Source organism: Mangifera indica, chromosome 4, assembly GCF_011075055.1.
Source record: "Mangifera indica cultivar Alphonso chromosome 4, CATAS_Mindica_2.1, whole genome shotgun sequence".
Classification (NCBI taxonomy): Eukaryota; Viridiplantae; Streptophyta; class Magnoliopsida; order Sapindales; family Anacardiaceae; genus Mangifera; species Mangifera indica.
The window spans coordinates 1,065,814-1,087,548 of NC_058140.1; the positions used below are offsets into that span (position 1 = coordinate 1,065,814).

The window sequence follows — 21,735 nt, forward strand, 5'->3', positions numbered from 1 at the left end:
AAAGCACATATACCATATGTCCACACGCTCACATCTGAATCAGTAGTACCTGCAGAACAACACCGGAAGTAAAGCTAAGAAAAATAATTTTGACAGAAACCATACAAAGAGTGCTACAATTGGTCAATATATATAGGAGCAATAAGAACAGCAATTTGGTCATGGAAACGATACCAAAGAATTCAATTACCTCGCGTAAGGGTTCAAGCATGCATTCCCATAAAAGAAACAGGTAGTAACCAGCACTCCCTGCATAAACTTGCAAGAAATAAAAATTAAGCCCGGACAGATAATTCACAAAAATTGAGAAAAGATAAATCAATTAAAAATATTCAACACAACCTCAACACGTATGTGTACAGATAAATAAGCTTACTTTTATCCACTTCGTACCACCAAAGATCAAACCCTAACTGCAGAAAATGCTGGATGGTTTGATAGGAAAGATTTGTCTGAAGAGGAAGAAGCATAGGAATACTTGAAATGAACGAGCATGAATCTTGATGATAGGCTGCTTTTGAGCTACTATCATAGTAGACATAAACATGAGATTGGTTTCCGCTGTAACAAGGAACTCTTATGTACGAGGGATGACTGAAGTTCATAGAGCACTTCAAAAACTGAGCTTCTGTGTAGTGCTTCAATTGTCGTCCTATATACGTGGAAGATGCGAATTCCAATGAAATTCCCTTTCTGTTGTCATAATCGTCGGAAGTTTCAGAGATTGAAAGAGGTTGAGATGGAAGGGCACCACAGTCTCGATTGGCGAATTCAACATCAACAACATTAATTATCTGATCATCATAAAAAATTTCATTCACATAGTATTTTCCAGAACGGTATTGTAGGATTGGTTTGTTGCCCTTGCATGTGAGTTCAAATTCAGAATTACCGATGTCCGATGAATTGACCTTTAACCAGAATGGGTATCGTATATCTTTGATGTCTCCACATGAAGAAGAACATGCAGCCTGTTGTAGACCAATGAATAGAAAGAACAACACAGAAAACATAATGTTTGATGAATTTGTCGATTCCCTTCTTCCCACGGTTTCTCCCAGGTACTACCAATTTGGATATAAAAATATGTTGGAAATTGAAAACATGTAACATTTACCAGACAAAATTAAAAGGACCAGTAAACAAATCGCGAGAAAGATCAACAAAGAAAATAGGAAATTTGAACTAGTCCACGACTTTTCCCTTGTCATAGTTCTTCCTCTCCTGATTTGGATAGTCAATATATAATGCAATGTAAATTGGAAACTTGCGTACAATATGGTTATGAAAAACTGGATAGAGACATGCACTTTACAAAATAATAAAATTATGTGTATCTATTTTAAATACATAAATATATATACACTTATATATATCATTACATGATTAGATAATTTTGAATTAAAGATAAAATAACGTTTAATTTTATGATAATATATATAAATATGTAAATATTTATATATTTAAAATAGATATATATGATATTATTCAGACCAACTACTACATAAGGCTACCATGGGGGTGATAACAAAATTAATAAAAATAAATTATAATAAAATTAAAATTAGTTTAATAACCCATTAAAAATTAGAATAAAAGTGATAATAAAATTTTCTCATATATTATAAATGACCTTTAATATTATAATATTATAAAAATCTTTTATTATTTATTAAATCAAATAAAATAATATTAATAATAAAATATGAATTAGCAAAGTAATCAAAGATTTATCCCAGCCAAATAGCCCAATGTCACCTTCCTATCCTCCTAACAACAATTTCTAAAGTGAATTATTCTTTCTTCTTCTTCAGGAAAATTATACTTTTCACTCACAAATTTTGAAATCACAAATTCTTAAATTTTTGAAAAAAAAATTGTTAGAGGCAATCGATGGCTACACGTGCAAGAGTGTTATCTGGCCAACAACTAAAATTACATCTTGAAAGGTGTATTGAATTGCATTAAAAATGAGTGATATGAATAGAGTTACGTCATTTTGAGAACAATTCATATCGAATTGCATTAAACTTAACATTATGATAATCAAAATCGTACTTTTTCAATAGGGCAAAGGATTATTTTCCATCCAAGTTTTAAGTTAATCTTAAAAGGATACTCAGGACAGTTCAAAAACTCAAATACTTATCTATGGATTAATTTCTGTTAAAATTTTTCATTAAAAATAAGAGTAAAATCGTTATTTTGTCACTAATCTTTAAAAAATTATATCATTTTATCCCTATAGTTTAAAAAATTAAAATTTTTGTCATAGAATTAAGTTTCAAAAATTCACCATTTCCTCCTTAAGGTTTGAAAATCTTTTTCAGCCAACAAATCTAGCAAGTCATCGATGGCCGAAATAATAGTAGAACGGTGTTTGGACAACAAAGTGTTGTCCATCTTTCAGATGCTGAAAGATGATGCTTTATTGTCTAGATAAAGCATCGTCTCTAGATCAAAGCGTCATCAATCTGAACAACACTTCACTAAAAGTGTTGCCTATCTAGACGACATTTCTCCATCTTTCATATTAATTTGGAGGGTAGGGAAGGGGGGTATTTAGATTTTTAAAAATTGATTGGTGAGAGTTTAAGTTTGTACTAAACCTTGGGTGGAAAGAAGTACTTTGGCCCTATTTTTTAAACACAACTAAACACCAAAACCATCTATTAAAATTAGGAGCCTTCAGCAAACTGACATGCCATGTGACATTCAAGCACATTTATGCCCCTGCTTGGTCACCGACGCTGTCATTAATCCGTGATTGTCAGTGCCTTCTTGGCGTTGTACTTGTATGTCAGTAGATTGTGATTTAAACATCAAATAAAGGTATTTGTGTAAATTTTCAATATTTAACTTGCTAATTAACATTAAGCGCCTTAAACACGGGGACTTACTAGACATTCTCAATTGACTATGTCCTCTGCTCTAAAAGTTGAGCGTCGCCCTCAAATCACACTCACAAAAAACAAAAAAAAAAGGGAAATTAAAATTTTTAACCTTATTTTAATTCGTGTATACATATATATCATTCATTTTAAAACTTAAACAAATATATCACAACAGTAATCTACTTTCTTAAAATATTCTTCTTTAAATAACTCATATAGAGATTCTTTTTTTTCTTTGAAAATTTGTTCTCTCTTCTTCCTCAACTTTCAAGTGAGGACTCATGCAAAGAAATCCTCTTTTTTTTTTTTTTTCTATAACCTTAGAATTGTACTATGATGAGTAAAAAAAATTATTCGATAGAATTTAACTAAAAATAAAAAGAGTTCACGTTTAATTAAAAAAAACAATTACGAAAAAATTTAAAAAAAAGTTAGAGTTGAATTAAAAAGGGTTGACGTTGGCCAACCATTTAATTAAAAAAGGGTTGGCATGGGCATTGCAGTGGACCCTTTTATTTTATTGTTATGATTTTTTGGATTCTTGTTTATGTGGTAGGGTCATATAAGTTAAAATATTATTTCTACGAAAGAGAATATAGAAATTTCAAATGCAATGGACCCCATTGTATAAAAGAGAATCCAAAAATCGTTAAATTCAATAGGACCCATTGTATAGATATTGGCGTGAACTGAATCTTCCATGCAGTAAACTAAATTTTAAAAAAACATAAGCCAGTGGGTGTTGGCGTTAACGCAAAGGGTTGGCGACGCCAACCCGTTCTTCGTCTAAAAATTTTTCAGATTTAAAATTTTGCATTTTATAACCATTAATATAATATTATAACAACTTTAAACAATAAAAACAATATGAAATAACAGTATTAAATAATCTAACATAAAATCACAACAAAATTAAATTTTACATGAACTTATGAATATGAATCTATCATACATTATTTGATTTTCAATTGTTTATAAAGAAAATATATAACATATAAGTTTTATTGTTCAATCACATGTTTTCTTTGTTGAAGAATTTTTTTTCTATACTACAGAGATTTCTTCATCACTGGAAGGCTAAAGAAAAAAAAAAGATATGATATTCTCTCTTTCTGTATGAGTTACATTAATAAGGGTATTTTAGAAAAATGTTATACTGTTGTGAAAGTTTTGTTTAAACTTTAAAATGAGTGGTATATATGTATATACAGTAAAAAAAAGGGTAACAATTTTAATTTCCCAAAGAAAAATCCACAATATTTGCTGATAATTACATTGATTTCTGTTTTGTTTCTGTTCAAGCACTCTAAAAGGCCAAGATTCAGCAACACCAGCAGCTCAGATTGAGTTGTAACATACAGATTCCAATGGCATATATGGTGGTCCACATTAACGCTTGATATAGAATATATAGCAAGAATAAATATAGTAAAGACTGAAGGCTTAATACAATTCAACACTCTTTGTCGATAGTTTTGCTTGACTCTCCCAAGTCAATTTCGATGTGTAGAACACGGCATAGTTATTTATGATAAGCTTTTGAGAAAATTCAAGTTGCCCACTCACTTAAAACGACCTTTTGGAAAACAATTGTGGTCTTGAAGGTCGGATCATTTACTAAGATGTAATAGCATTTACAGAAAAAAGAAAAAGCCATTAGATGAAGAACAGTGTAATACAGTAGAGATTTATTGCTCTGCAATGAATTAAACTATTAGTCTAGAGAAAATAGAAAATGTACTGTGAATAGTATTGTTTAAACGAAAACTGACTATATAACCAAAAAATTAATATAACTTGAATCAAACAAAACAAATTGTTTATGCCCTTTTTTGTTTTTTTGGAGTTTTCAAATTAACTCGACAATATAGGATTTGATGATATGATTATTTATTCATTTCTTATTTTAAAATCACTTAATGTTATATTATCATGTCTATTTTTACAAATAATTAGTAAGAAATATTTGTGTATATAATATTACTCACATGTAATTTACTCATCTTTATGTAAAAAATGTATTAATGAAATTAGGATTTGATTATGCATTGTTAGTTTCAGGGAGAGTATTTCCTAGTATTTTAAAAGTTAGTGTCTTGAATATTAGACAAAAAAAAAAAAAAAAAGGACAATTGAGAAGAGAAACAATGAAACCAGTGGAGTATCATTATATATAAAATTTAGGGAACATGTATTTTAAGAGTAAGGATATGCATGTGTTCGCCCAAAAAAAGAAATTTTAAAGCTGCATATTTCAGTAAGTCGATAAACACTTAATGTTTGAACTTCAATACCAGAGAAAGTATGAGTCTTATTTATACATGGGCATATTTGAAACATGAACTTGCTTTTCAATTTGTATTTTGATACATCACATTGGCTCTATTTCCAAATCATGAGAAACAAATGGTACAGTTCACTCTGTATACGTTCTTCAGTAATTCTATGGTTGGCACCAATTTCAACATTTGAAGAAACAAAGGTCTTTGGAGGCATCTCCAAGCTTTGTAAATCACCTTCAAGCATCTGTAATACCATAGCAGGTAGTAGAGACGGCAGGGCAAACGGGGAGCCAAGTCGATCGGCACACTGAACAACAATTTTGGCTATAGCTATCTCATTGTCTTAATTAATATTTTTATGAAATTATGCACATTGGGAATAATAAATTTATTTGAAATTCTTAAACTCTTTCTCAGAACATCTTTTGGTATGTTGATTTAATTATAATAAATATATGGTATTACTATTTCAGCTACAATTAATAAGTGTTTTAATTTAAATATTTATTTGTGCGTAACACGTCTTTTTGAGATAATTACCACTAGAGATATACTTCTGAAGAGAGGTGGTACATACTCTCAACAATCCAGATGCAAGGAAGGACCAAACTCAAGGAACAACCAAAACACACAGGGATAGAACAATGTATCAGTGTTGTAGACAAATGTAATCTGAAAATATTTTTATATTGAGCAATATTTTTAAAAAATGGAAATACAAGTACTTGATTCACTCTGTTCACTCCTTCTACAAAAACTAAAAATCACAGTAATAATGAAAAACAACAACATATCAATAGCCAAGTTTCTCCAGCATTCGAGAGGTTGGAATCTCTCCCACTTTCTCTTTTCCCTTTAATTTTCACTCTGCCTCCTCTCTCTAATCTTCCAGGTTTATATCCTTCTTTTCCTCCTCTCTGATGGGCCCATCCTTGCTTGCCATTTTATCACTCTTGTCTCCTGATTCTGTTGTGAGTCTGTCATTTCTTCCAGTCCCAAGTTGCCACGTGTCTATAGTTGCTTCATTCTGCTGCTGCCATGTGTCTCTCTTCTTTGGGTTTTCTTCTTGTGAGAAGAGTGTATGCGAGACCTAACATGGTCTTCCAGGAACTTGTCTACTTTAAGTTGAGGCTCTTTTTCATGATCAGATTTCCATGATTTGTAAACAATCAGTATCACCAGCACAAGTAATGCACTGCCTCCAATACCTGCAGCTATGGACACTAAAATTATTTTTTATTGGAGAATCTGCATTTCAAAATGAGAAATGTTAGCTATATTATCATCAGTTTTGTTAGCTCAAAAGGATTTCAGGCTTCCCTCCCCGGCCATGAGCCATTCAACTAGAATAAGAGTGGTTTAGTTATAATTTCCGAGTTTTCTTCTTTCAAATCAAATATAGTATTGCACTTAAATCCATCAAAGCAGAAATAACAAAGGTTGGATTCAGTCCAAACTAGCCAAGTCAATTTTAATAGTTGAGTTCAAGCTAGTTCAGATCAAATCCAAAGTTTAATTGTTTTTCAGTTGAATTCAAACCTCAATTTATCAATCTCAAGCCAATCTTGAGCTCAGCCGGGAATGAATACAGCATAGTAATTATCTAAACTTTTCAGTATGATTCTTCTCGTCTACTATGTATAACGAAGTGGGAGCACATAAAATGAGTAGGCTTTATTGAATATTTATTCAGTTGAAAAGAAATTTAATGATGTGATAGAGTATAGATCTTGTGATAAAATTAAAGATGCGCAAATTCATTCATGAAGCTAGTAGCTACAAAATTTCTGAATGATAACATAGGATGAAGGGAACAGACTTTTGGATTGTCGTGTTTGCAACACATTACAGAATTGCTTGTAGTATTGACCCCGCAGTAGTCTCCTGAAGCTTCACAGTTATCGCATTCTTTATGAGGTTTCCAGTTTATTCCGATTCCTCTATTTGTCGAAGGCCCTTGAGTAGCATCACGCGAAATCCAACGAAAAAATGTAACTGTTTTATATTTTCTACAATTTAACGGCAGAATTTCTTCTGAAAATTCTTCTGAACGTATTAAAATTTCTATCATAACTGAGGCAATTTATAGGTCCAATTACACTGTAACCATTATTGGTGATTGGAATCCTGTTAGTACAGTTGAATATTATACATTCTTCCGAACCGGGAACATAGAATCTGAACTTAGTGAGGTTAGGGGCTAGAAGACTTTGCCTGCACATCCATAATGGTAATCTGGCCGACAGAATATTCAATTTCTTGCACATAGTAATCGCCTGAGGAAGGAAGGTGCAACAATGTCTTGTTATTTGAGCAAGAGAATTCAATCTCTTTATGGGCACAAAAGAGTGGTTGACTCTGGAGTCGGAAGTGATATCTAATTTCTGGTCTGTTTGGGCTGCATCTTGTTGGTGGACAGAATTCATCAGGATTCTCGGCTGGGCAAGGTGGGAGAAGGAAGAGGACTATACTCAATACAAGGAACATAGAGAAAGAGAGAGAAAGATGACAACAGCAGGCAAAGGTCCAATAATTGTTAAGCTAATTACTTCTTTAATGTTGTTTAGTACTTAGAACTACCAGAACCACTCATTTTAGTAAAGACTGGTCTGATAAATGTTTTATTTTTTGTTTTTCTACAAAAAAGAATTGTTTTTTTGTCTTGTTTTATTGCTCCTCCGGTCATCTTCGCCATAAACCATAGATTTACATTTAGTTTAATTAAGATAAAAAACAGAGAAACGAGATGAAAAAATAAATTTACATTTATAAAAAATAAATTAGTAGAAGAAAGAAGAGTAAGAGCCAGACTCACATTCATTGTAAAGAAATAAGTGGAAAAAAAAGAAGAACAAAGAGATTGACATTTATTGAAATGAAATTAATGAAATAGGAAAAAAATGTGGCAATGGAAAATGAGTGGGAGAAAAATAAGATACAGAGAGATTGCCATTTATTTAAAATAAATAAATGAGAGAAGAAGAGGAAGATGATAAATGTATAAATATTATGGAGAGGAGAAAATTATACAATTTAAATAATTTTCCAATTATTGCTTTTATTTTGTGTTAAATTGAAATTTTTATCCGTCCACATAGCAATAAAATGAGTAATATTATGCGTATTCATTTTTAAATAAATACACATATGATGTGTCATTATATAATTGATATTTATCTTTAATTTAAAATCGTAAAATCACTTGAAAATTCACATAAAATATGTATCTATTTATATGTTCAAAGTGGATAGCATAGTTTTATTACAATAAATTAAAATACAGGAATTCAGGGAATAACAACAAAACATCAAGGTCAATAAAATATCAAGGATTTTATTAATATTTTACCTATACCATATAAAAATTTTTCCAAATATTGACCACAATAATATAAAACTACTAGTGAATGCAGGTTTATTTAAAATTTACACATTTTATTTGGAAATTAAACTAAACATTGCCATCAATATACAAGCTTCCCTCCATTGATTCTGATAACAATAGCTCTGATGAACCTATAGAATCTAATTCCATTAAAATCTCATCCTTTATAGAGCAATGTTGAGAAGAAGAAAAGAAAGGTTTAGGAGGCATATCCAAGTTGTCAATGCTTCCTTCTAACATTTCCCTTACTTTGGAAATTGTTGGACGATCTGATGCATTCACTTGTATGCACCACAACCCAATTATGCATAGTTTTCTAGCAATCCCAATTTCATTTTCAGCCACATCTTGAATTTCTAAATCTCCTCCCCTCAGTATTTGGTCATATGCCCATGACAGGAAGTATTCTTTTCTTGAAGGAGTTTCCATTGAAAAAGAATTCCTTCTCCCTCCAACCAAATATAATAATAACATTCCAAAACTATAAACATCTTATCTAGAAGAAATCATCCCAAAATTCCTCGAAATCAACTCAGGAGCTATGTATCCTATTGTTCCTCTTGTAATACTAATGGACACAAAATCATTTTCCTTTGGATAGAATTTTGCAAGGCCAAAATCGGAGACTTTTGGCATAAATTGTGGTCAAGCAAAATGTTATGAGGCTTAATATCGAAATGAAGAATGCAAACATCACATCCTCCATGTAGATATTCAATCCCCCGAGCTGTTCCTATAGCTATTTCATGGAGTTTCTTCCAAGTAAATGACTTTCCTTTGCATCCCTTTGAAAAGATGTGTTTATCAAGAGATCCATTAGGCATATACTCATACACAAGAGCATGATTTTGTCCTTCTGAACAAAATCTCAATAATTTCACAATATTGACATGATGAATTCTACCGATTGTAGAGATTTCATTGATGAATTCTTCTGCACTAAATTTGGAGTTTTTTAACACCTTAACAGCAATGAAACAACCATTATGAAGCTGCCCTTTATAAACGGATCCGAAGCCTCCTTGGCCTAATTCATAGCTGAAACCGTTTGTCATTGCAATTATCTCACAGTAGGAATACCTTTTAGGCATCCAGGGTTGTTGACTGTGAAGAAATTTCTCTACGGTATCCACTGTTTTCCATGTTTTTTTATACTTGATGAAATTATACACAAGTAAAACCATCGGAGCAAAGATAAATCTGACGATAAGAACAACTGCAACCGTGAAAAAAGAAAGTTTAACTCAGTGTCTCAGTGCTTTAAGCTAAGAGTTCATGCCATAGGGAACAGAAATTCTAGAGCAAGATTTTAATTACCCAACAGAAAGTATGCAAAGAGATCAGCACCTATAACATACGTCAACATGCCCACATTTGAATCAATAGTACCTGCGGAATCACACCGGAAGTAAAGCTAAGAATAATAATTTTGACAGAAACCATACAAAGAGTGCTACAATTGGTCAGTATATATAGGAGCAATAAGAACAAAAATTTGGTCATGGAACCGATACCAAAGAATTCAATTACTTCGCGTAAGGGTTCAAGCATGTATTCCCATAAAAGTAACAGGTAGTAACCAGCACTCCCTGCATAAACGTGCGAGAAATAAAAATTAAGCCCGGACAGATAATTCACAAAAATTGAGAAAAGATAAATCAGTTAAAAATATTCAACACAACCTCAACACGTATGTATACAGATAAATAAGCTTACTTTGATCCACTTCGTACCACCAAAGATCAAACCCTAACTGCAGAAAATGCTGGATGGTTTGATAGGAAAGATTTGTCTGAAGAGGAAGAAGCATAGGAATACTTGAAATGAACGAACGTGAATCGTGATGATAGGCTGTTTTTGAGCTACTATCACAGTAGACATAAACATGAGATTGGTTTCCGCTCAAACAAGGAACTCTTATGTACGAGGGATGACTGAAATTCATAGGGCACTTCAAAAACTGAGCTTCTGTGTAGTGCTTCAATTGTCGTCCTATGTACGTGGAAGACGAGAATTCTAATGAAATTCTCTTTCTGAAGTCATAACCGTCGGAAATTTCAGAGATTGAAAGAGGCTGAGATGGAAGGGCGCCACAGTTTCGATTGGCGAATTCAACATCAACAACATTAACTGTCTGATCATCATAAAAAATTTCATTCACATAGTATTTTCCAGAACGGTAATGTAGGATGGTTTTGTTGCTCTCGCAAGTAAGTTTGAAGTCAGAATGACCGATGTCCGATGAATTGACCTTTAACCAGAATGGGAATCGTATATCTTCGATGTCTCCACATGAAGAAGAACATGCAGCTTGTTGTACACCCATGAATAGAAAGAACAACACAGAAAACGTAATGTTTGATGAATTTGATGATTCCCTTCTTCCCATGGTTTCTCCCAAGTTCTACCAATTTGGATATAAAAATATGTTGGAAAGTGAAAATATGTAACATTTACTGGACAAAATTAAAAGGGACCAGTAGCCATCTGGGAACAAACTTGCTTTTGATAGGGTTAAATCACATTAAAGTTTGAAAGCTTAATATAATTCTACCGTCTGTCGATTTATAATTGCTTGACTCTTCCAAGTCAATTTGATGTGTAGCACACGGCTTTGTTAGTGATTAGATTTGGAGAAAATTCAAGGTGCCCACTCAACATAACGAAAATTCAAACGGCCTTTTGAAAAATTATTGCGGTCCTAGAGTTTGAATCATTTACTAAGATTTCCAAAAGGAAAGTGTAAATTTGAAATAAACATGCACTCACTAGTGATTTTTATATTAATATGGTCAATATTTGAAAATTTGTTTTTATGGTATAAGTAAAATATTAATCTCATTATTATTCCTTACCTCCTATATTTATTAGACAAAATTAAAAGGCACTTGCATCCAGAAGTTATCTTAATTTGTTACACTATTGGGTCTCTAATATTAAAAACTTATATTTGTGATTTTTCTAATCAAAATGATTAATTAAACATGTTTTATGACGCATTTTTCCCATGTGTTTCACAAATCCAGAGAAAGATCAACAGGGAAAATAGGGAAGTTAAAAAAATTGGTGACTTTTCTCTTGTCGTAGTTCTTCCTCTCCTGATTTGGATGGACAATATACAATGTAATGTAAATTGGAAACTTGCGTACAATATGGTTATGAAAAACTAGATGGAGACATGCACTTTACAAAATTTCTTTTTGCTACTCAATTTCATCCATGTTAGTCCTTTGTATGAAATTTCTTCAAAAATGACTTACATGAGATGAAATTTCCACTCAATTATCAAGTCTACGAGAAAGGACATAGACTTGGTTATGGCATTTATAGTCAACATTAGAATAACATAACACCTCAAGCCCACCGCTTTGTGTCCACTGCACGCACCAGATGGGGACCCTCTTGATTCAATAGCAATAAGAATCTTCATCAAGTCAAGAAAAATTGCGAGGAATTTATAGTCAAGATGATAGGGTAAGAGAAACTGCTATGTAGTTGGGATGGCTGAGATTTCGTGTTCAATGCTCCTTGAAAACTTGAACCAAATTATTTTGACCAGTTGCTGCATAAGGCTACTGTAGAGGTGGTAACAAAATTAATTAAAAAAATTATAATAAAATTAAAATTATTTTAATAATCTATTAATAATAAGAATGAAGGAGAAAATATTATATATAACCTTTAATAATATAATATTATCAAAAATTTTTATTATATATTAAATCAAATAAAATAATATTAATAATAAAAAAGTAAATTAACAAAGTAATCAAAAATTTATCCCAACCAAACAGCCCAGTGTCATCTTCCTATCCTCCTAACAACAATTTCTAAAGTGAATTATTCTTTCTTCTTCTTCAGGAAAAATTATACTTTTCATTCACTAACTCTGAAATCACAAATTCTTAAAATTTTGAAAAAAAAAATGTTAAAGGCAATCGTTGGTCACACGTGCAAAAGTGTTATTTGGCCAGCAACTAGAATCACATCTTAAGAGGTGTGATCTAATTGAATTGCGTTAAAAATGTGTGAAATGATCAAAATTACACCATTTTGAGTATAATTCATATCAAATTGCATTAAACTTCCCATTATCATAATCAAAATTGTACTTTTTCAAAAGGGCAAAGGATTGTTTTCTACTCAAGTTTTAACTTAATTTCAAAAATATATCCGAGATAATTCAAAAACTTAAATACCCACCCATAGACAATATTATACAACAGAGATTTACTGTTTTTCACTGTTGAATAAAATATTAGTCTAAAGAAAACAGAAAAGCTACTGTGAATAACATTGTTTAAACGGAAAACTGACCATATAACCAAAAAATTAATATAACTTGAATCAAACAAATCGTTCAGGACATATTTTTTTGAGTGTTTTTAGAATAAACAACTCATCCATTCAAACTGACATTACAGTATGTGATTCAGTGATATGATTATTTACTATTTTTTAATTTTAAAATCATCTAATCAAATATTTTCATATCGGTTTATATGGATAATTAATAAGAAACGTTTATATATGTAATAGTACTCACAAGTAATTTACTCATCTTTATGTAAAAATTGTTTTAATGGAATTAGGATTTGATTATGGATTGTTAGTTTCAGGGAGAGTACTTCCTAGTATTTTAAAAGTTAGGATCTTGAATATTAGACAAAAACCTCAAGTTTTTTCTGTCACAATTTAGGATAAGAACGGATAATTCAGAAGAGAAAAAATAAAACCAGTGGTGTATCACTATATATAAAATTTAGGGAATGTGTATTTTAAGAGAAAGGATATGTAAATGTTCTTAATAAAAAAATGAAATTTTAAAGCTGCATATTTCACTAAATCAATAAACACTCAAGTGTTTGAACTTCAATTCCACAAAAGTATGAGTCTTATTTATTATACATGGGCATATTTGAAGCAAGAACTTGCTTTCCATTTTGTATTTGATACATCACATTGGCTCCATTTCCAAATCATAATAAACAGATGGTATAGTTCACTGTAGATACAATCTTCAATAATTCAATCAGTTTGCACCAATTTCAACATTTGAAGAAACAAAGGGCTTTGGAGGCATCTCCAAGCTTTGTAAATCACCTTCAAGCATCTGTAATACCATTGGCATGGAAGGTCTCTCTATTGGATTCGATTGAATGCACCAGAGTCCCACTATTGCAAGCTTCTTGGCAATTTCCTCATCTTCATCTTCAACAAATTCAAGATTAAGTTCTTTTCCTTGGCTCAATTTGTTGTATATCCACTCTGGAAAGTAAATTTGGCTCTGATTTTCAATCGTAAGGTCAATATTCTTTCAACAGCCAACCATCTCTAACAACATCATTCCATAACTAAACACATCTGACTTGTAAGAAACATCTCCGAAATTCTTTGAGAAAAGTTCCGGAGCAATGTAGCCAGCAGTTCCTCTAGCCGCAGTCATTGTTATAACACTTTGTTCCTTTGAGCATAGCTTGGCAAGACCAAATTCTGAAATCTTTGGCCTAAAATTATGGTCAAGTAATACGTTGTGAGGCTTGATGTCAAAGTGAAGGATCCTTTTGTTGCATCCTTGGTGCAAGTACTCTACTCCACGGGCAATGCCAATTGCAATGTTTTGCAGCTTTTCCCAACTTAATGGACGCTGAGCTGACTCGTTTTCCCTTGAGAATAGAAACTTCTCAAGCGATCCATTTGGCATAAATTCATAAATAAGAGCACGTCGTGTTCCTTCTGAGCAAAATCCTAGAAGACGAACAATGTTAAAATGGTGTATCCTTCCTATAGTGGCCACTTCATTGATGAACTCTTCTCCATTTTCTTTTGAATGTTCCAACATCTTAACCGCAACTGGAATTCCATTGGAAAATTTTCCTCTGAAGACACTTCCTTAACCCCCTTGGCCGAGTCTCTGTTTGAATTTACCCGTAATTTTCTTAAGGTCACTGTAAGAATGTCTGGCTGGATTAAGAGTCTTGTAGTCTTCCAGGAACTTGTCCACTTTAAGCTGAGCCTCTTTTTCATTCTCAGATTTCCATGATTTGTAAACAATCAGTATCACCAACGCAAGTAATGTACTCCCTCCAATACTTACGGCTATGGACAATACAATTTTTTTTATTGGAGAATCGGCATCTCAAATGGAAAAATGTTAGCTCAATTATCATCAATTTTGTAAGCTCAAAAGCCTTTCAGGCTTCCTTCCTCCCATGATCGAGCGATCATTCAACTAAACATTAAGGTATAAAGCTTTATAAAAAGAGGGGATAAAATCAAACGATCCGAAAAAGCATTTGCATCAAAATTTCTTAAAGAGAACTTACGATGGCGGTCGTAGTTGAAACAGAATTTTGGATTGTCATGTTTGCAACACATTACAGAATTGCTTTAGTATTGAACCCGCAGTAGTCTCCTGAACCTTCGCATTTATCACATTCTTTATGAGGTTTCCATCCTATTTCGATTGCTGGATTTGTGGAAGTCCCTCCAGTAGCATCCGCCGAAGTCCAAACTATAGTACTTTCAACCGCTTTATATTTTCTACAATTTAAGGGCAGAATTTCATCTGAATATTCGAATGAACTCATTACATAAACAAAATTTCTATCATAACTGAGGCAACTAATAGGTCCAACTACACTGTAATAACTACTGATGTTTTGAATCCTGTTGGTGCAGTTGAATATTGTGAGTTCTTCTGGATAGGGAACATAGAATCTATAGTTATTGAGGTTAGGGGCTAGAAGACTTTGTATTGGGCATGCGGTCTCCTGCACATCCATAATTGTAATCGAGCGGGAAGAATAATTAATTTTCTGCACATAGTAATCGCCAGAGGAAGGAAGGTGCAACAATGTCTTGTTATTTGAGCAAGACAATTCAAATCCTTCATGGGCACAGAAGAGTGGTTGAGTTTTGAGTCGGAAGGGGTATCTAATTACTGGTCCTTTTGGGCTGCATCTTTTTGGTGGACAGAATTCATCAAGATTCTCGGCTCCTGAGTAAGGTGGGAGAAGGAAGAGGACTATACTCAGTACAAGGAACATAGAGAGAGAAAGAAAGATGAAAACAGGGAACAAAGGTGCAATATTGTTAAGCAAATACCTTTTTTTTGTGGCTTGGAACTACTAGATCCGCTGCTTCCAGTCAAGATTGGTCCGATAAATATCTTTTCTTTTTCTAAAAAAAATTGCTTTTTTTTTTCATCTTCTATTGCTTCTTCGGTCATCTTCGCCATCAACTATAGGTTTACATTTAATTGAATTAAGATTTAAAAAAAAATGGAAAAAGGAGAGAAGAAATTGGAAAAAAAGGTGAAGAAAAGATAAATTCACATTTGTTGAAAACAAATAAGTGAGAGAAAGAAAAATAAGAGAAAAACTCACATTTATTGATAAGATATGGATAGGTTAAAGACAATAAACAAATAAATTGATATTTATTGAAATGAAATTAGTGAAATAAGGAGGAATATTAGTAAAATTAGTGAATTATTAGATTTTTAGAGAGAAGTCCTTGAAACCTTGAAATTAATTACTTAAAAAAATATAGTAATGCAAAATGAGTGAGAGGAAATAGAAAATGATAAATGTATAAATATTATGGAAAGAAGAAAATTATATAATTTGGATATTTTTTTTATTGTTGTTTTTTATTTATATTAAAATGATATTTTTGTCATTGTACATAACAATAAAATATCTTCTACGTAACAATAAAATATAAGATTTCAATTTTCAAGGAATAACAATTAAATAACAAAGTCAACAAAACATTAAGGATTTTACTGATATTTTAGACTTACCATATAAACAAATTTCCAAATATTGACCACATTCATATGAAACCACTAGTAAATGTTGGTTTATTTCAAATTTACACATTCTATTGGGAGATTAAACCAAACATTGCAATCAATATACAAGCTTCCCTTTATTGTCTCTAATAACAATAGTTTCGACGCATCTGCAAAATCTAATTCAATTAAAATCTCATCATTTATTGAGCCATGTTGAGAAGAGGAAACGAAAGGTTTAAGAGGCATATACAAATAGTCAATGCTTCCTTCTAACGTTTCTCTTACTTTGGTAATTGATGGATAATTTGTTGCATTCACTCATATGTATCACAACTTAATTATGACAATTTTCTAGTAATCCCAATTTCACTTTCAATCTCATCTTGGATTTCTAAATCTACTCCCTTTAGTATTTGGTCATATGCCCATGATAGGAAGTATATTTTGCTTGAACGAGTTTCCATTGAAAGAAAACTCCTCACTCCAACCATTTCTAACAACAACATTACAAAATTATAAACATCTAACTTACAAAAAATCACTCCAAAATTCTTGAAAATCAACTTCAAAGCTATATATCTTATTATTTCTCTTGTAATATTGATAGACCAAAAATCATTTTTCTTTGGATAAAATTTTGCAAAGCCAAAATTGTGGGCAACCAAGATATTATGAGGTTTAATATCAAAATGAAGAATACAAACATCACATCCTTCATGAAGATATTCAATCCCCCGAGCTATTCTTATAGCTATTTCATGGAGTTTCTTCCAAGTAAATAACTTTCCTTTTACCTCCCTTGAAGAATATGTGCTTATCAAGTGATCCATTTGGCATATACTATTACACAAGAGCATGATTTGGTCCTTCTGAACAAAATCTCAGTAATTTCAAAATATTGACATGGTGAATTATACCGAATAGAGACTTCATTGATGAATTCCTCATCACTAAATTTGGAGTTTTTTAATTTACAGCAACGAAACAACCATTATGAAGCTACCCTTTGTAAAAAAATCCAAAGCCACCTTGGCTTAATTTATAGTTGAAACTGGAAGAGGAGTAAAACTATTATCATCCCTCAAGTCATAGTCTCTAAAACAATAAAAGCTCAAAAGAATTATTTCCACCCAAGCTTTAGTCCATTGAAAAAGTCCAACCTGCATAATCTAGAAAATCCAAATACTCACATGTTATTCAATAATGTTAACATTTTTTGTTCATTTATTAATGGTAAAGTACTCATTTATCTTTTTTTTTAAAGTATCTATATTAAAATTTGATTTATAATGATAAACTTAAAATTACTATTATATAAATTTGTGGAACCGTAAACTTAAAACCTTCCCTGCAGAACCCATAAAATTACCAGTAAAAATGAATTTAATACAGATATAAATGGAATCATATAAGCATCCACGGACTTTTGTTGAATCTGTGGCGATAAATGAACAAGCAAATATCTCTTCAATATATATATTGAGAGACATTGAGACAAGATTGAAAAGGGTTTCTTCCTAATTCCCAATCAATTCAAGAATTGAAAGATTGAGAGAATTCGGGATGGATATGTTTACAATAACTAAAGTTGTTTTATTGAAAGAAGTTTACAATGACTTTAGTTGTTTTCTTACAATAACTAAAGTTGTTTTATTGGGGATGAAGCTCTCTAATGCAAGCGCCAATGATGATGATAATGATGAAACTGTATATACATAGTCAGATTTAGGAAAGAAGATCAAGAAGAAGAAGAAGCAGGTTTAACTCAAAAGAAGAAATGGGATTAATGATGAAGAGTTGTACGTACAAAAAAAAAAAAAAAAAGCCGGGGATCCTGGAGACAGGGCTTGCCATGTCTTATCATTTTCTTCACCATCATTTAAATTTCCAATCTTTCGTTGAAGAAGGAATCGAAAGGATGATGAAACAATTTTTCACATTAATTAATGATAAAAATCTAATTAATAATATAATTTATATTGAAAGTTATAAATTGTCTTATTTACCAGTATCTCCAATGAAATTCATTAACTCTACCGGAGATGAGTGAGTAGTTATATTTTTTAAAATTAGTGGATGAAACTTTATCAATGAATTAAACTTTGAGTGAGAATAACAGAATAAAACCATATGCACATAATTTTTAAGTACCTAATGGATACTATTTTATCTTTAATCACCTTATTTCCATGTTTTAAAATTAATTTTCTCTTGTAATGTGATTGGTTTGAACTCATATTTGGTGATTTTTCTAATCGCAGTGATCATTTAAACATATTTTTTGAGAAAGATCTTTCAAAATTTGACGACTTTTCCCTTGACATAGTTCCTCCCCTCCTGCAATTTGCATAGGCAGTATAATGTAATGAAAATTGGAAACTTGCATGCAGTACGGTAATGAAAACTGTAAATTACCTCTCGCTACTCAATATCATCCATGTTAGTTGGTATGAAATTTCTTCGAAAATGACTTACTGAGAGAGGAAATTTCTACTCAATTATCAAGTCTACTAAGAGAGGACATAGACTCGGTTATGACGTGATTTGGAGAAACACAGTCCACAGAAATGGAACTGAAATTGGATATATTAATTGTGAATAATGAAATTTCCAGTCAGTTTGTCGTCTATAATACTAAAAGTCTATAAAGATGGACATGACGGCCCTGAAATAAAATCCGTCCACTGCACGCACCAGATGGGGACCCACCCTCTTGATAAATAGCAACAAGAATCCTTGTAGTCAAAGATGAGAGGCTAAGTGAAACTTATTAACCACACTAGTCAGACCAGTTGCAATATGAAAACAAACTTGCTTTTGATAAGGCTAAGTCACATTAAAGTGTGAAGGCCTAATATATTTCAACTCTCCTTGTGGATGTATAATTGTTTGACTCTTCCGAGTCAATTCGATGTGTAGGACACGGTATATAATTGCGGTCCTGGAGGTTGGATCATTTATTAAGATGTAACAGCATTTACAATAAAAGAGAAAAGAAAAGAAAAAGAAAAACGAAAAAGCCACCAGACGAAGATCAGTATTAACTGTAGAGGTTTAATGCTCTCCACTGGAATAAAAATATTACTAGAGAGAACTGACTACTATATAACCAAATATTAGGTTTGTGGTTAGGTGTATTATCATTTGTATCCAAGAGCACTTAGACTTTTAAATTTACCATTTGACTCATACTCTGATAACATGACAAGAATACTAACTATTCAAGAGAATACACACACACAAGAACAATCTAGAAATTCTCTTTATATTTTCCACACAAAAAAAAAAAATACAATCACCAATTATTTATATGATTTTACAGCAATTATACGCCAGTTGTCGCCAGCTGTCACAACTACATCAGCACCAGAACCATGCTCTTTCACGTGGAACCAGCAACTACAGTCTTGCGGAAACATACACACTGCGTGAACTTTCCTTCAAGAGACTGAGAAAGTCTCGACACTAACCTGTTCATTTTTCTTCATTATTGAAACGGTGCGTTTCGTCTATGCACACCTGGCACCTGCCTTTATCACTCAACTCAATTTTACTCTGACAGTAAGGAACATGTATGGTAAAAGCAAGGATATGTTTGTGTTCCAAAAAAGAAATTCAAAAGCTGCATATTTCGGTAAATCAATAACCACTCAAGCGTTGGAATTTTAGAATGAATCTTATTTATACATACATGGACATATTTGAAACAAGAACTTGCTTTCCATTTTGCATTTGATACACCAAATAGGGTAGCTTCATTTCCAATTCAGAAGAAACAGATGGTATCGTTTACTCTAGATTACATTTTTCAGTACTCAATCAGTTTGCAATAATTTCAATATCTGAAGAAACAACGGGCTTTGGAGGCATCTCCAAGCTTTGTAAATCACCTTCAAGTGTCTGTAATACTATTGGCATGGAAGGCTTTTTTTTTGGATTCCATTAAAGTAGTAAACACAAAGGCCGGATTCGAACCAAATGTCTATAAAGATGAAAATGATGGTCCTGAGACTACCTCAGAAGAACATAACACCTCAGACCCACCACTATGCGTCCACTGTACGCACATTAGAAGGGGAATATGCAATCAAGATAAGCGTGAGGAACTTATAGTCAAGATGAGTGGCCAAGAGAAACTTATTAGCCAAACTGGTCAGACCAGTAGCCATATGGGAACAAACTCGCTTTTGATAGGGTTAAATCACATTAAAGTTTGAAGGCGTAATATAACTATACTCTCTCTGTCGATTTATAATTGCTTCACTCTTCCAAGTCAATTCGATGTGTCGGACACGGCATTGTTTGTGATTATATTTGGAAAAAATTCAAGGTGCCCACTCATCATGGGAAAAATTCAAACGGCCTTTCGAAAAATTATTGCGGTCCTAGAGGTTGGATCATTTACTAAGATTTCCAAATAGAAAGTGTAAATTTGAAATAAACATGCACTCATTAGTGATTTTTATTTTTATGTGGTCAATATTTGAAAATTTTTTTATATGGTATAAGTAAAATATCAATAAAATCCTTGATGTTTTATTGAACTTTTACACATCATTGTTATTCTTTGAATTCCTATATTTTATTGTTATGTAAAAGGATAAAAATGTCATTTTTCACACAAAATAAAAAACAACAATTGAAAAAATATTTAAAATGTATAATTTTCTCATATTGATAATATTTATATATTTATCCTTTTCTATTTTTTTTCATTTCTCATTATTGTCTGTTCTTCTTCATCTTGCATTTATTTATTTTCAATAAATGTTAATCTCTATTTTTCCTTTTCTTCTCCTACTCATTTTCCATTATCGTATATTCCTTCTTCTTTTTCCACTAATTTCATTCAATAAATGTCAATTTATTTGTTCTTTTTTTCTCCTTACCGAGAAAAATTGATATTAGGTAAAACCTCCAATGCACTTGTATTTTAATATTATCTAATAATATATAAAATCACGATACATGTCAACAATGAAAGAAAATATACAACAAAATAATTGAACAATTAGACAAGGGTCTTATTGTGTATAGAAGGTAACAAAAATTTTTGATCATATCAATCCATACTAACTAGAATATTTGACCATAGTAATCCATATCAAGAGGGCATCAAATATGTTAAGTTTAGTTTAGACTTTGTCGTAGCATTTTAAAGTTAACTATTTAATATCATGCAAGCACTTTGATACACGTATTTTTAGATCATATTTTATATAGAGGAATGTATTTGAAGAAAAGTATTATATTTAGGTATTTTATTAATAGTTGGTGGTGAAGATAATAGGAGAACCAATAAAAAATAAGCGAACATTTTTTTTTTAAAAAAGAAAATAGTAAACTATAGTTATTGGAGGATAAATTGGTAAT

General features: G+C 31.7%; 1 protein-coding gene and 1 pseudogene across 1 annotated transcript; both read right to left on the reverse strand.

Moving 5' to 3' along the window:
* Nucleotides 1-8,590: 8,590 nt before the first annotated feature.
* Nucleotides 8,591-11,078, reverse strand: LOC123214067 (annotated as a pseudogene).
* Nucleotides 11,079-13,437: 2,359 nt separating this feature from the next.
* LOC123214068 (rust resistance kinase Lr10-like) lies at nucleotides 13,438-15,665 on the reverse strand. The gene is given in 2 exon segments (XM_044633776.1): nucleotides 13,438-14,793; nucleotides 14,888-15,665. A coding segment is annotated over 1 exon segment (810 nt). The 5' UTR covers nucleotides 14,404-14,793; nucleotides 14,888-15,665; the 3' UTR covers nucleotides 13,438-13,593.
* Between the last annotated feature and the right edge of the window lie 6,070 nt (nucleotides 15,666-21,735).